At 40.4% G+C, this 13542-nt stretch overlaps 1 protein-coding gene and 1 long non-coding RNA gene across 5 annotated transcripts in view; both read left to right on the plus strand.

The window, feature by feature from the left end:
- The window catches only part of asph (aspartate beta-hydroxylase), a 65578-nt gene extending 61169 nt beyond the window's left edge, over nucleotides 1-4409 (plus strand). For all 4 annotated transcript variants that reach the window (XM_061731532.1, XM_061731530.1, XM_061731531.1 and 1 more), the window contains one exon: nucleotides 1039-4409. In XM_061731532.1, the coding sequence (XP_061587516.1) occupies nucleotides 1039-1046 (8 nt within the window). In that variant the 3' untranslated portion in view covers nucleotides 1047-4409. The remainder of the gene's footprint in view (nucleotides 1-1038) is intronic.
- A 4642-nt stretch (nucleotides 4410-9051) lies between these two features.
- LOC133451776 (uncharacterized) lies at nucleotides 9052-13113 on the plus strand. The gene is made up of 4 exons (XR_009783211.1): nucleotides 9052-9195; nucleotides 11342-11415; nucleotides 12709-12792; nucleotides 12987-13113. It is a non-coding gene; the product is annotated as an uncharacterized LOC133451776 (long non-coding RNA).
- The last annotated feature ends 429 nt before the right edge of the window (nucleotides 13114-13542 follow it).

Genomic DNA, 13542 nt, shown 5'->3' on the forward strand with positions numbered 1-13542 from the left:
ACCTTATATGTAAGAAGCTAAGGCCCCGTTTACACGTAGCAAAAACGGTGGTGTTTTCATGCGTTGAATTTTGAGAAAAAAGTCGAAATTTTGAGAAAAAATTTAAGAAAAAAGTCAAAATTTGGAGAAAAAAAGTCAAAATTTTGTGAAAAAAGGATGAAATGTTGAGGAAAAAAGTCAAAATGTCGAGAAGAAAGTCGAAATTTTGAGAAAAAAGTTGAGAAAAAAGTTGACATTTTGAGAAAAAATTTAAGAAAATAGTAAAAATTTTGAGAAAAAAAGTTGAAATTTTGTGAAAAAAGATGAAATGTTGAGAAGAAAGTCAAAATTTTGTGAAAAAAGATGAAATGTTGAGAAGAAAGTCAAAATTTTGAGAAAAAAGTCGAGAGAAAACTAAAAATTTTGAGAAAAAGAAATTTTGAGAAAAAAGTCCAAATTTTGAGAAAAAAATTGAGAAAAAAGTTGAAATTTTGAGAATTAAAAAAAAAAAAGTTAATTTTGAGAAAAAAAGTCAAAATTTTGTGAAAAAAGATGAAATGTTGAGAAAAAAGTCAAAATGGCGAGCAGAAAGTCGAAATTTTGAGAAGAGTCGAAATTTTGAGAAAAAAGTCGAGAAAAAAAGTTGACATTTTGAGAAAAAAGTCAAAATTTTGAGAAAAGATTTAAGAAAAAAGTCAAAATTTTGAGAAAAAAGTTGAAATTTTGTGAAAAAGAAATGTTGAGAAAAAAGTCAAAATGTCGAGAATAAAGTCGAAATTTTGAGAAAAAAGTCAAACATTTTTGAAAAAAATTGAGAAAAAATTTGAAATTTTTAGAAAAAAGTTGAAATTTTGAGAAAAAATTCCAGAAAAAAGTCAAAATTGTTGAGAAGTGACTCCACTTCTCTGTCACTCCAAACGAAAGACTCTTAACAGCGTATTTATGCGGATTTGTGTCAATGACGTTATTTTTCAAACCGTAGAGGGGGAAATAGCTGTTTTTGTAAATACCAGCTACGTGTAAACGTGGCCTAAGAGGCTGAACTTCTCTCCTCCACAGAAACGTAGAGCCAGCAGGGGGTGCTGTGGTGAAGGAGCAGACACCCGCTGACGTCAGCAGCATCTGAGCGCGCTCAGAACCAGGATGCCCCCCTTCCACCTCCAGAGACGTCGTCATGACAACACTCCCCCCTCTGTCTCCAACCCTGCTTAGGTTTTTGATTTAGACGAAATGTGAGACCATGAATGACGTGTTAATTATTGTGGTACTTCTACTTCCTTTGAGTTGTTGTTGTTGATGCTTCCTCCTTTTCTTCTTCTGCTGTTTTCTGTTCAGGCTCTTTTGTTTTGTTTTGTTTTATTTTATTTTATTTTTACTACTTTTACCAGATTTTCCAGTCAGAGTCTTAATCTGCAGGTGCAAAACTCGAGTGTTTGGAACTTTGTGCTGAGTGTTTGTCTGTTGTTTGTGAAGTTCTGCTGCCAGAAAAACAAGTTCGCCGGAGTCGCCAGAGTCGCCGGACCCGAGTGGGTTTTGGGTCCGGAGGGGGTTCTAGTGGGTTCTAGAGGGTTCCCCGTTGAGCTGCATTTGGTAATAACGGTGCATTTTCTAATAAACGTCCAAAATGTAATAATTTATTCATTTTGTTTTGTAGTAAATCCGCTTTTTTTTAATAAACTGCCGCATTTTTAAAATAAACTGACACATTTTGTAATAAACTACCCCAACGCATTTTGTAATAAATTTTGCCGCATTATGTAATAAGTTATTACATTTTGAGAAGATTATTACAAAAATGCACTTGCAACTTTTTTATTCTCTAGAAAATGTAATAACATGATTCATTATGTAATAATTCTAAACATAGTTTATTTGTTTGTTATTGGCCGATATAATTCCAAACTGCAAATAGGAAACTAAAGTTATATTTGGAGTTTTATACATAGATTTATTGGCTACAAAGCTCTGAGGGAAATTGCATAAAAAAAACAACAAAAGTCACTCTTGTATAAATTAATTGTTAAACAAACGACAATAATAGGTATTATTACATAATGCACCATGTTATTACATTTCCTAGAAAATAAAAAAGTTGCAAGTGCATTTTATAATAATCTTCTCAAAATGCAATAACAAAATTTATTACAAAATGCGGCAGTTTATTACAAAATGAAACGAAAAAGTTGTTACATTTTGGACGTTTATTACAAAATGCGTCTCAACAGGGTTTCCCTCCGGAGTGGGTTCTCTAGTTTTGCCGTTTGTTCTTCTTAATGTTATTTCCTGATGCTGGAGCTCTACAGGTGAGGTGGGCGGGGCTACACTAGGGGTGGGCGGGGCTACATGTGAGGTGGGCGGGGCTACAGGGACCTGGCACCGCTAGTCTCCCACGGCGTCGACATCAACGCGGTTTTATTCTGAAACTTTAAACTTCCTGTTTCATCCGGACGAACCGATGAAACTTTTGTTTCGGGCTAAAGCCGGACCGGTTCTGTTCGAGCCGTCAGCACATGAACTTGGTGTGTGTGTGTATGTGTGTGCGCGTTTACCTTTTACCTTTTACTTCAGAACTTCCTCACCTGAAGCTTCAGATCTTTGAACTGTGACGTAAACGAGGACTCGGCCTCTTTTTTTTTTCCCAGCATGCTTAGCTGTGCCCGGCTAGCTGCAGACGCTAGCCTCCGTTTTTTAGCTTCAGTTGTTGTTGATAAAGATAAATACAGATAATTCCTGACGTTAGCGGTTACATTCCTGTGGAAGTGGGAAACGTTCTCCCTCCGGTGAAACCTTTTCTCTCTGCGTCGCTGCCTCAGGTGTTAAAGGGAAACGTGAGAAACCTTCGCTCAAACATTCCTCTTCCTGCAGAGATGCACCGGTTCTGCTTCCTGGTCCAAGCCTGTAGTAAACGGGTCCAAACCAGTACCAAACCGGTCCAAACCGGTAGTAAACTGGTCCAAACCAGTAGTAAACGGGTCCAAACCAGTACCAAACTGGTCCAAACCAGTACCAAACTGGTCCAAACCGGTTCCAAACTGGTCCAAAACCTGTACACTGCAAAAACTCAGAATCTTAACAAGAATATTTGTCTTATTTCTAGTTAAAATGTCTAATTTTTAGTAAAAAAAAATCTCATTACACTTAAAACAAGAGTCATCACTGGAAAAAAACCAAAAATTGTCATCTGTTTCAAGTAGATTCTCACTTAAAATAAGTAGAAAAATCTGCCAGTGGAACAAGATTTTTTTTGCTTGTAATGAGAAGATAAATCTTGTCCCACTGGCAGATTTTTCTACTTATTTCAAGTGAAAATTTGAAACAGGTGAAAATTGTCAAATAAGTTATTTTTCTAGTAATGACTCTTGTTTTAAGTGTAATGAGATTTTTTGACTAAAAATTAGACATTTTAACTAGAAATAAGACACATTTTCCTGGTAAAACGGGTCCAAAACCAGTACCAAACGGGTCCAAACCAGTTCCTTTGTTGGGGGTTAAACCACCTCGGAGTCTGAAGGTTCTGAACCGCCTCGTTGTCACGTCCCCTAGAATAGAATAAACTTTATTGATCAAATTCACTTGTGCAGCAGCAAACATACACACTCGACAATTTTTACAAAATATACACGAAAGTGTATATTTTGTACACGCCCTGCGATGCACTGGCGACCTGTCCAGGGTGAACCGGCCTCTCGCCTGAAAATAACTGGGATCGGCTCCAGCAGAGCCCCGTGACCCTGCAGAGGATAACGCGGGTATAGATAATGGATAGATAATGGATACACGAAAGTATGAAAAGCAATAAAAAAGTATATCCTAAAAAAATAACCAATAAATAGCTAAGTAATAAAAAAAAGAGCAATATCTGGGACTTGGACGGCTAGCGTCGGATCGGTGCATCTCTGTCTTCCTTGGCGACGTCAGAGTTGGCGTGATTTTGGTTTCACGCAGACCCACGTCGTGACACTAGCGGTAGTTGGGGTCGTTTGCCGTAGCTGTTTATTTTATTTTATTTAGTGTTTTGTTGTGATCCACCAGCTGGTTTTTGTACTTCCTAACACTTCGTGAGTCAATGTGAACTGAAACCTTTTTAACGTCAATAAGTTCGTTTCCAAGAAAAAGCCTCTAAATTTTTAAAAGGAACATTTATAAAAAGGACTGGGGGGGGATTTTAATGTTCAGAAAATGCTCTGAGTAAAGTTTAATGAAGCCATAAGCTGTTTGACGGCAGGTTTACGAGCCGCGTCTCTTCAGGACAAACTTGTTTATAAAGTAAAAGGCGGCGGCTAGCGGGAGGTTCCGCCGCCGCCGCCGCCGCCAGGTGAAGATTTGTGTGGTGATGAAATTATTACAGTGTTTTTGAGATGGAAATGACTTCGGTTTGTGTGAAAACGTCTGTTTTGGGAGCTGAAATAAAATGTTTGGGACGACAGAAACCAGTCCACTGTTTTCATTCGTGAAGGTTTTCACAGACGGAGCTTTACGGCGGCGGCAGATCCAGCTCGTCCGGGTCGGACCCGGGTCCGTCCAGTTACCAGCAAACTCAAGCCTCCCAGGATTCCTACAATGTCAAATTTTTGTGCTTGTAGTTGCTGTCAAAGGTTTCCTCCTCTAATTCGAAACTGGAAGACTCTTATCTTGTCCACCAGATGGCGCCGGTTTCCCACCTGACTTTTTTGTTTATTCAAAGTAGTACAATACAAATATCTTCTTTCTTTTTTAGAAAATTACTTTTTTATAAATTACTGCATTAAAATTACTTATTTGCCCTCTGGTGGGCATGCAAATTACTGCATTAAATGCATTTATTTGCCCTCTGGTGGACACATGGAGGAGGAAGACGCACCGCCTTCAGAAGATTACGCTGACGAGGAGGTGAATGCAAATGCAAATGCAAAATTACTTATTTGTCCTCCAGTGGACATATAAATTATTGCATTTAAATGCATTTATTTGCCCTCTATTGGACATACAAGTTACTGCATCAAAATACATTTATTTGCCCTCTTGTGGACACAGTGGCGGCCTTTGGCATCAGGGGGCCCGTTTCAATATTTAATATGGGGCCCTATTTATTATTATATTTGCCAGCTATGTGTCCTGCGTCCGTGACGCATTATAAGCTGAAAGAACGCAGTAAACGCATCCATGCGTCCCAAGGACGCACATATTTTCCCATATAAAACGATACATTGTGACCAAGTGTTAAAATCATAACCAGGACAAGAAACCAGGACTCAGCAGAAAAGGCCAGGATTCAGGTTGGTTTGCAACACATAATATATATAAGGATATGGAAACTTTATTGTCCCTTACAATCCCCTCCAATTAAATTAACAACAAAAATAATGAGTGCTCCGCGTTATTTTTGTCCAGCTGTGATCAGAGCACTCTCTCGGTCAGAGAAACGGAAATAAAAGAGAAACAACCTTCTACAGATTTGTTTTCAAAATTTAGCAAAAAAAATCAAAAATTCAAAATTCTCAACTTAAATCAACAACAAAAATAATGAGTGCTCCACGTGATTTCAGCACCATGGACAGCTGTTATTAGAGTTAGGGTTAGGGTTAGGGTTAGAGTTAGAGTGGGCGGCAGCCGCTGCTGTAGTCGCTGCAGATGCTGGACCAAAGAAAGAGGTCACTTTCGGAAGACTACTCACAGCTTTCTTTTTTATATCTGCTAATTTTCGCTTTTCAGCACCACTCTGGTATGTTCGTTTCATTTTTCTTGGATGTTAGCTGGTTAGTTTAATGGCGGTTAGTGATTTATTATTGTGTCTAGACCCTTTTTCAGCCTACGTCACATAATGTTGCGCGCGCATCTTGGCAACAGAAGTGGCGTTGTTCTCCAGCAGTTCTGAATGAAAGCAAGCATTTAACAAACTGTTCCCAGCATCAACATGTCTGGTTGTTGCGTATACGGTTGTACGAATCGCTATTCCACCGGCGGACTGAAGTTTTATAGGATTCCGACAGGAATCACGACCATTTCAGAGCCACGGGGACCCCGCACACCCGCTCCGCCCGCCACCGCAGGCTCTCCAGGGCCGGCCGGAGCCGCTCGGATCCTCCAGGGGCCGCTCCAGAACCTCCGGGGGCCACTCCGGACCCTCCGGATCCATCCTATATGAATGTAGAAAGACTAATTCTATTTTATTTTATTCCTTTATAGCTCTTACGGTTTGTTTGCAGTGCATTTAGACACTGCAAAAACAAGGAATAAAAACATCATGAACCATCAGTTTGAGAGTCATCCATCATCAGGGGAAGCTACAGAAATATTTTTTTCTCTCTGTGCGGCCCGGTACCAGATGACCCACAGCCCGATTCCGGGCCGGGGCCCGGGGGTTGGGGACCACTGCTCTAGTGGACACATGAATCACTGCATTTAAATGACTTTATTTCCCCTCTAGTGGACACATGAATTACTGCATTCAAATGCAGTTATTTGCCCTCTAGTGGACAAAGAAGTTACTGCATTTAAATGCATTTATTTGCCCTCTAGTGGACAAAGAAGTTACTGCATTTAAATGCATTTATTTGCCCTCTAGTGGACAAAGAAGTTACTGCATTTAAATGCATTTATTTGCCCTCTAGTGGACAAAGAAGTTACTGCATTTAAATGCATTTATTTGCCCTCTAGTGGACAAATAATTTACTCCATTTAAATGCATTTATTTGCCCTCTAATGGACACATAAATTACTGCATTAAAATTATTTATTTTCCCTCTAGTGGGCATATAAGTTACTGCATTTAAATGAATGTAGCCTCTAGTGGACACATAAGTTACTGCATTTAAATGCATGTATTTGACCTGTTATGGATATATAAATTACTGCATTTAAATGCATTTATTTGCCCTCTAGTTGAAATAAAAGTTACAGCATTTAAATGCATTTATTTGCCCTCTAGTCGTCACATAAATTACTGCATTAAAATTATTTATTTTCCCTCTAGTGGACATATAAATTACGGCATTTAAATGCATTTATTTGCCCTCTAGTGGCCACATAAATTACTGCATTAAAATTATTTATTTTCCCTCTATTGGACATATAAGTTACTGCATTTAAATGCATTTATTTGCCCTCTAGTGGACACATAAATTACTGCATTTAAATGCATTCATTTGCCCTCTAGTGGACACATAGATTACTGCATTTAAATGCATGTATTTGACCTGTTATGGATATATAAATTACTGCATTTAAATGCATTCATGTGCCCTCTAGTGGACATATTAATTATTGCATTTAAATGCATTTATTTGCCCTCTAGTGGACACATAAAATACTGCATTAAAATATTATATTTGCCCTCTAGTGGACATATAAATTACTGCATTTAAATGCATTTATTTGCCTTCTAGTGGACATAAAAGTTACTGCATGTAAATGCTTTCATTTGCCCCTCTATTGGACATAAGAGTTACTGCATTTATTTGCCCTCTAGTGGACATATAAATTACTGCATTTCAATGCATTCATTTGCCCTCTAGTGGCCACATAAATTACTGCATTAAAATTGTTTATTTGTCCTCTAGTGGCCACATAAATTACTGCATTTCAATGCATTCATTTGCCCTCTAGTGGCCACATAAATTACTGCATTAAAATTGTTTATTTGTCCTCTAGTGGACATATAAGTTACTGCATTTAAATGCATGTATTTGCCCTATAGTGGATACATAAATTACTGCATTTAAACAGGTCCACAGGTCCCGGAACGCACATAAAACGACGCTCAAAACAGCACAGCGTGCCACAGCAGAACTTTAACCCGCATTGCAGCGACAGTATCAGTCTTTATGTATAAAGTGGCATCTTGAGCAAAGGCGACTTCTGTGTCCAGCGGAGAAATGAACAAAACACACACTTTGTTAAATTGAAGGAGAATTCAAGGGACACCACGGCTCCTTTACGCACATGCTGCGCTGTGAGGTTTTGGGAGATGCTACTAAATAACTGCTAGTAATGACATTTAGAAGTTTTGATTTTTTTAGCAACGTTTTTTTGTGGAGTTTGAGACCCCTGGTGTAAGCGTTTCAGTAGTATCTGTGATCACATTTCAGTTGTATATGTGAGTGGATACATTTACAGTTGAATGTATAAGAGCATTTATGCATTAATGGGCGTGGCCTAACGGCTCAACAGCGCCCCCTAGAAAACTTTGTGCCTCAAGCCCCACAATACGGTTTGACGTACATGAACGAAAATCGGTACACACCTGTATCATATCGCAACTTAAAGAAAAGTCTCTTGGCGCCATGGCCCAAACCCAACAAGAAGTCGGCCATTTTGAACATTCTGAATTAATCGCGTAATTTTGGAGCAATTTATGCCATTCCTTCGGCAATTAATACGGCCCGAACCGTAACGTGCACCCAGGTGTGTTATACATCAAAATGTGCGTCTCCATCCTGTGACTACACGCATTACTTTTCTCTTTCAAAAGTGTTACCGTGGCGACGCTAGACGCCAAAACGTGCACCCCCCTTCATCTGATTGGTCCATATTTGATAGTTCCCCAAAAGTCACCAAATTTTGCATACAAGTTAGGCCTGGTGATAAATGTGATATTTCATGGTTTGCATTAATGGGCGTGGCCTAACGGCTCAACAGCGCCCCCTAGAATACTTTTCTCTGCCATAACTTTTGAATGGTTTGACATAGAGTCGTTGGTGGTGTCATCGGACTCGGTATTGAGTCCTTGAGCTTCATTGGCCTGAATTAGCCCCGCCCCTTCTTCTGATTGGTTGTCCCTATTTTCTGCTATAACTTTTGAATGGTTTGACATAGAGAGTCATGGGTGGTGTCATTTCTGATATGCTTATGGGGGACGGTGGCCGTGAGTGCGAGGGCCCGTTCATCGCTGCTTGCAGCTTTAATTCAGAATTATGTCCTTCACGGCACTTCATAAATATAGTTGTCTTTTACTCTGCTGCTTTAATTTGCAATATAAAACCATCAGGCCAACCTGTTACATAATCATATGTGATGAATGTCAGATAGTCGTGTTCAGCCTATAAATAGCTTTGTTGATCATGTGGACACGTTATGGCTCTGAGCGTAGTGTCCTTGGGCAAGACACTTGACCCACCTTGCCTCGTGAATGTGTATGAATGTTTGGTGGTGGTCGGAGGGGCCGTTTGGTCGATATTGCAGCCACGCATCCGTCAGTCTGCAGGGCAGCTGTGGCTACAAACGTAGCTACCACCACCGGTGAGAATGTGTATGAATGAATAATGATTTCTGTAAAGCTCTGGGTGCCTTGAAGGAGCTACATAAAACAAAGTCATTATTATTATGAGTGCATGAGTGTTATAGTTCACTGTGTTTGCTTCATTGGGCAGCAATGTGTGTGTGTGGTTATGTTTTTGTGATGTTTTTTTTAGGACACGCATAAAGTGTGGTGGTTGTTTTATTAATTATTATTATATATTATTATACTTATTATATATTATTGATTTTAGAGCATGTCATATGTACTCTCATACATGGATATGTTTTTTATAACTGATGAGAGCACACACAACTTGTGGATATGTTTTGTACTATTAATAATGTTGGGTATACATGCTTTTGAATGTTTGTGGAAGTGTAACGTCCAGATTTGTTGAAAATAAATTTGGCACACCCAGTCTTTCCTGGTGCACAGCCACTGATCTGGACCAGCGGCTTCAAATGCTATCAGTCCACTGAATAGGAATGTATCATGTGTAATCAGAGCCTTGAATGGTGTGAGTAGATACTGTCTACCCGGTAGATTTTTGTCATTATTCTTTGGGTTGATAATGGCTTTCCCAGCTGCTGCTATTGAAAACGAAACTAGATGTTTTGTAGCTAAAACCTAACCCTAACCCTCACCCTAAACCTAACCTTAACCCCAAATTCTAACCACATATAGAAAGCCATTATCATTATTCATATCATTATGTGTGTGTGTGTGTGTGTGTGTGGGCTCTGAAAGTCGGATCCCGTCGCCTCCCGATACTCCCTCATTGTTCAGTCCGAACGGCATGGCTCCCAGGAGTTCCAACGGAGCGATAGCAGCGATCTTGGCTTTCCTGCTGGGATCCATGGCCGCCTGTCAAGAGCCAGACTCTAAATCCCCGGAACTAAAACACTGGACTCTATCTTCTCTACTTCGGCCGGGGCTGCATTTACAAAATGTGAGCCTCTGTCTGGACTAATTAGGGCCCGAGCACTTACAGTACGAAGGCCCTATTGTATCTGTAGGATTTTTTTTTTTACTCGTTTTCCTTCCGACAAAATTAGGTCCTTTTTTCCCCCTAAACGTGCCCCAAAAGTCACCAAATTTGCACCAAACCAAGCCTGGTGAAAAATTTTATATTAAATGGTTTGAAATAATGGGCGTGGCCTAACAGCGCCCCCTAGAAAAATTCGTGCCTCCAGCCCCACGATACGGTTTGACGTACATGCACGAAAATCGGCAATATTTGAGAGTCCCTATTTTCTGCCATAACTTTTGAATGGTTTGACATAAAGACTCGTGGGTGGTGTCATCGGACTCGGTTTTGAGTACTTGACCGTCATTGGCATGAATTAGCCCCGCCCCTTTTTCTGATTGGTTGATATTTTAGTTAGATAGTTCCAATTTTCTGCAATAACTTTTGAATGGTTTGACATAAAGACTCGTTGGTTCTGCCATAACTTTTTTTTATCCCCGATTTTCCCATTTTTTTTATCCTACCTAAGTAACAGTCCTGCCATCCTCTACCAACCCAGGGAGGGCCTGCACTGAGCTCAGGTCTCCTCCTTAACCTGAAGAGTGAGCAGGCTCCATCTTTTCACCATCTTTCACAAAGGATCACGTTATTCCGGCTGGATCCTCCCCACCCCATCTGTTCCCCGGTTGGCCAGAGGGGGCAGTATAGCCCAGGACTGTTGCATGTTTTTGTGAGGGTAGCTCACATCCCTCTCCCCAAGGGAACACGGGGAGAACATGCAAACTCCACACAGAAAGATCCTTTCACCAACCCTACTCAGGGTGTGGCCCACAGCGTCCCCGGCGGGAATCGAACCCAGGACCTTCTTGGTGTGAGACGGCTGCACTACCTGCTGCGCCACCGTGCCCCCTGCCATAACTTTTGAATGGTTTGATTTAGAGAGCTGGTTTCATCCTCTAAATGTCCAGGCCTGAAGAATCTACATCCAAGTCATACAAGCTTCCACTGCAGCCTGAACGTGCACAAGGGTGCGAGGGCCCGTTCACCGCTGCTTGCAGCTTTAATTATGGTTTTTATTGCCACTGCAAGGTTTACACTAAAAATGTCATTGTACAAAGTACAATGAAACTAAAGCTCTTTTCTATTCTATTCTAAATTTTAAAATTTCTGCTTTGAAGGATATCCAGACAGATGTGATGATTGTGTCTCCATTCGCTCAGAGAAACAGTTTCCTTCCTACACCACAACTGAGGTAAACACTGCATTTATCTTTGTTTTAATAATTTTAGAATAAAAGCTTTTCTAACTTCTCTCCAAAGCAATCAGGAGTTATGAAAGAAACGTATAACATTTTAGTTCTATCACTGTTGAGGATTAATGGGATACTATCGCAAAAAATACAAAAAATACAAAAAACCAAAAAACATACAAACAAAATTAACTATTTCAATTTCGCATCACCTTCATTGTTTTGTCAGATTAAACTGTACATCTGTGGTAGTAGAACTGTTGGTTTGTGGCACCGCCGGGTATTTGTTGCTATACACACCCTTTCACACCCGGGTGTAAGAGCGTCGGTGAATGTGGTGGGGGCCAAGTCCGTCTGGCCGGGCCGTAGGAAGGACGTCAGCGCCTGGGCGGCTTCCTGTGTGGCGTGTCAGCGGGCCAAGATACACCGCCATCCCAAGGCCCCCCAGGAGCCGTTTCTCATTCCTGAAAGGCGGTTCAACCATGTCCATATCGACCTTGTGAGCCCACTTCTGCCATCTCAGGGGTTCACGCATCTCCTCACCGTGGTGGACAGGACCACCAGGTGGTCGGAGGTTGTTCCCCTGTCATCCACAACGGAGTGGAGACCCCAACCTTGCCACGTCGGCGGCGGGGACGTACCCCCTGCCCCGACCCATGCCTCTTCCAAGTTGCCTTTGGCAGAGAAATATAGTCGTTTTGGCCGAGTGGTCAGACCTCCTAAGAGAGGTTATTGACACTGGGTGTAGTATTGGTTGGGGGGTTGGTTGTACTGTACGTAATGTCTATTCTGAGTGTTCAGGGGGGGGGGGGGGGGGCTGTGTGGTGGACACTAGGTGGAGTTCTCACCTCAGAATGGACACTGGCCGTGGTAATGGGAGGAGTTACAAGGGGATAGAAGGAAGAGCTGTTACAGTTGTGTTGATGGATTTGTAAGGAAGTAAAGTTCACTGAGACTCCCTGCTCGTCTCATTTTACTCACTTCCATAGTATATTGTATTTACTGGTTAAATTAAAATATGCAAGACTTAAAACAAAGATGCCTGGACTTTGTAAGAAAATGTTGCACTAAATGTATATCATTTAGTTTGAGTATTAAAATCATCCATAAAATTTTATTGAAGGAAAAAAAATGCAGATTAAATCGCAATATTGGGGAAAAAAAATCGGAATTAGATTATTTTATCATTCAGCCCTAACACAAACACACTAAATATTGATACACATATATAAATATTGATAGCATATGTTTATGTTATGTCAAGGTAATGTTGATTTTTATATATTCATCTTTCAGGAAGAAACTGCCTCGATTTGAAAAACTTCACCTTACTGAGGAATCACGTGCAAAAAACCATCTAGCACCATCCTTGACAACCAGGTCTGCCTCACTCAGCTGCACCCCTCACTGTGTATTTCTTTGTACAATTTGTATAATCTTTTTGTATTTTTTTGTATAATTGCCCTGTAAAATTGTAAATAGGTTATGTTTATTTTTTATTCAAAACTGTCCCTTTTTCTTTTCTTTTCTTTTTCTCTCTCTACCTCAAACTGCTGCACCTTAAATGTTTATAGTGTTTATTCTGTATCATAGAAATTCCACATTTGTTTTATTGTTTATTCTATTTTATCACCAAAGAGCGAAATTACCGGAGTCAAATTCCTTGTTGGACAATGCCAATAAAGATGATTCCGCTTCTGATTCTGATTCTGATTCTGAACACGTCAGCCACAATGGGGGACACACCATCAGAATGCAACATGGGCGACCGCCTGAGATGTTGCATTTGTTCTAAAGTTCTACCTCCATGCTGCGACTTCGATAATATACATAAAATGACTTTTCATAGTCAGTACGTATATGCGTTCAATGGAGGTGAATACTTCAGAGAAGTTGGCCACCATAATATGTACAAGTGTCAATACTGCTTTCTAAAGGAAGTCAGGCATCAACAGGAAATGAGAGATGAAGAGGAGAGAAGAGGAAATGAGAAGAGAAGAAGAGCAAAAGAGGAGATGTAGCAGTAGGTCAGCGGAGGGACCAATCAGAGGAACACAGGAACTCTGATTAACAGCAGGTGTGACGAAGGGTGTCACTCTCTCTCTGTCCTTTGTGTGAGTTGGCTGTTCT

Source organism: Cololabis saira, chromosome 10 (genome assembly GCF_033807715.1).
Source record: "Cololabis saira isolate AMF1-May2022 chromosome 10, fColSai1.1, whole genome shotgun sequence".
NCBI lineage: Eukaryota > Metazoa > Chordata > Actinopteri > Beloniformes > Belonidae > Cololabis > Cololabis saira.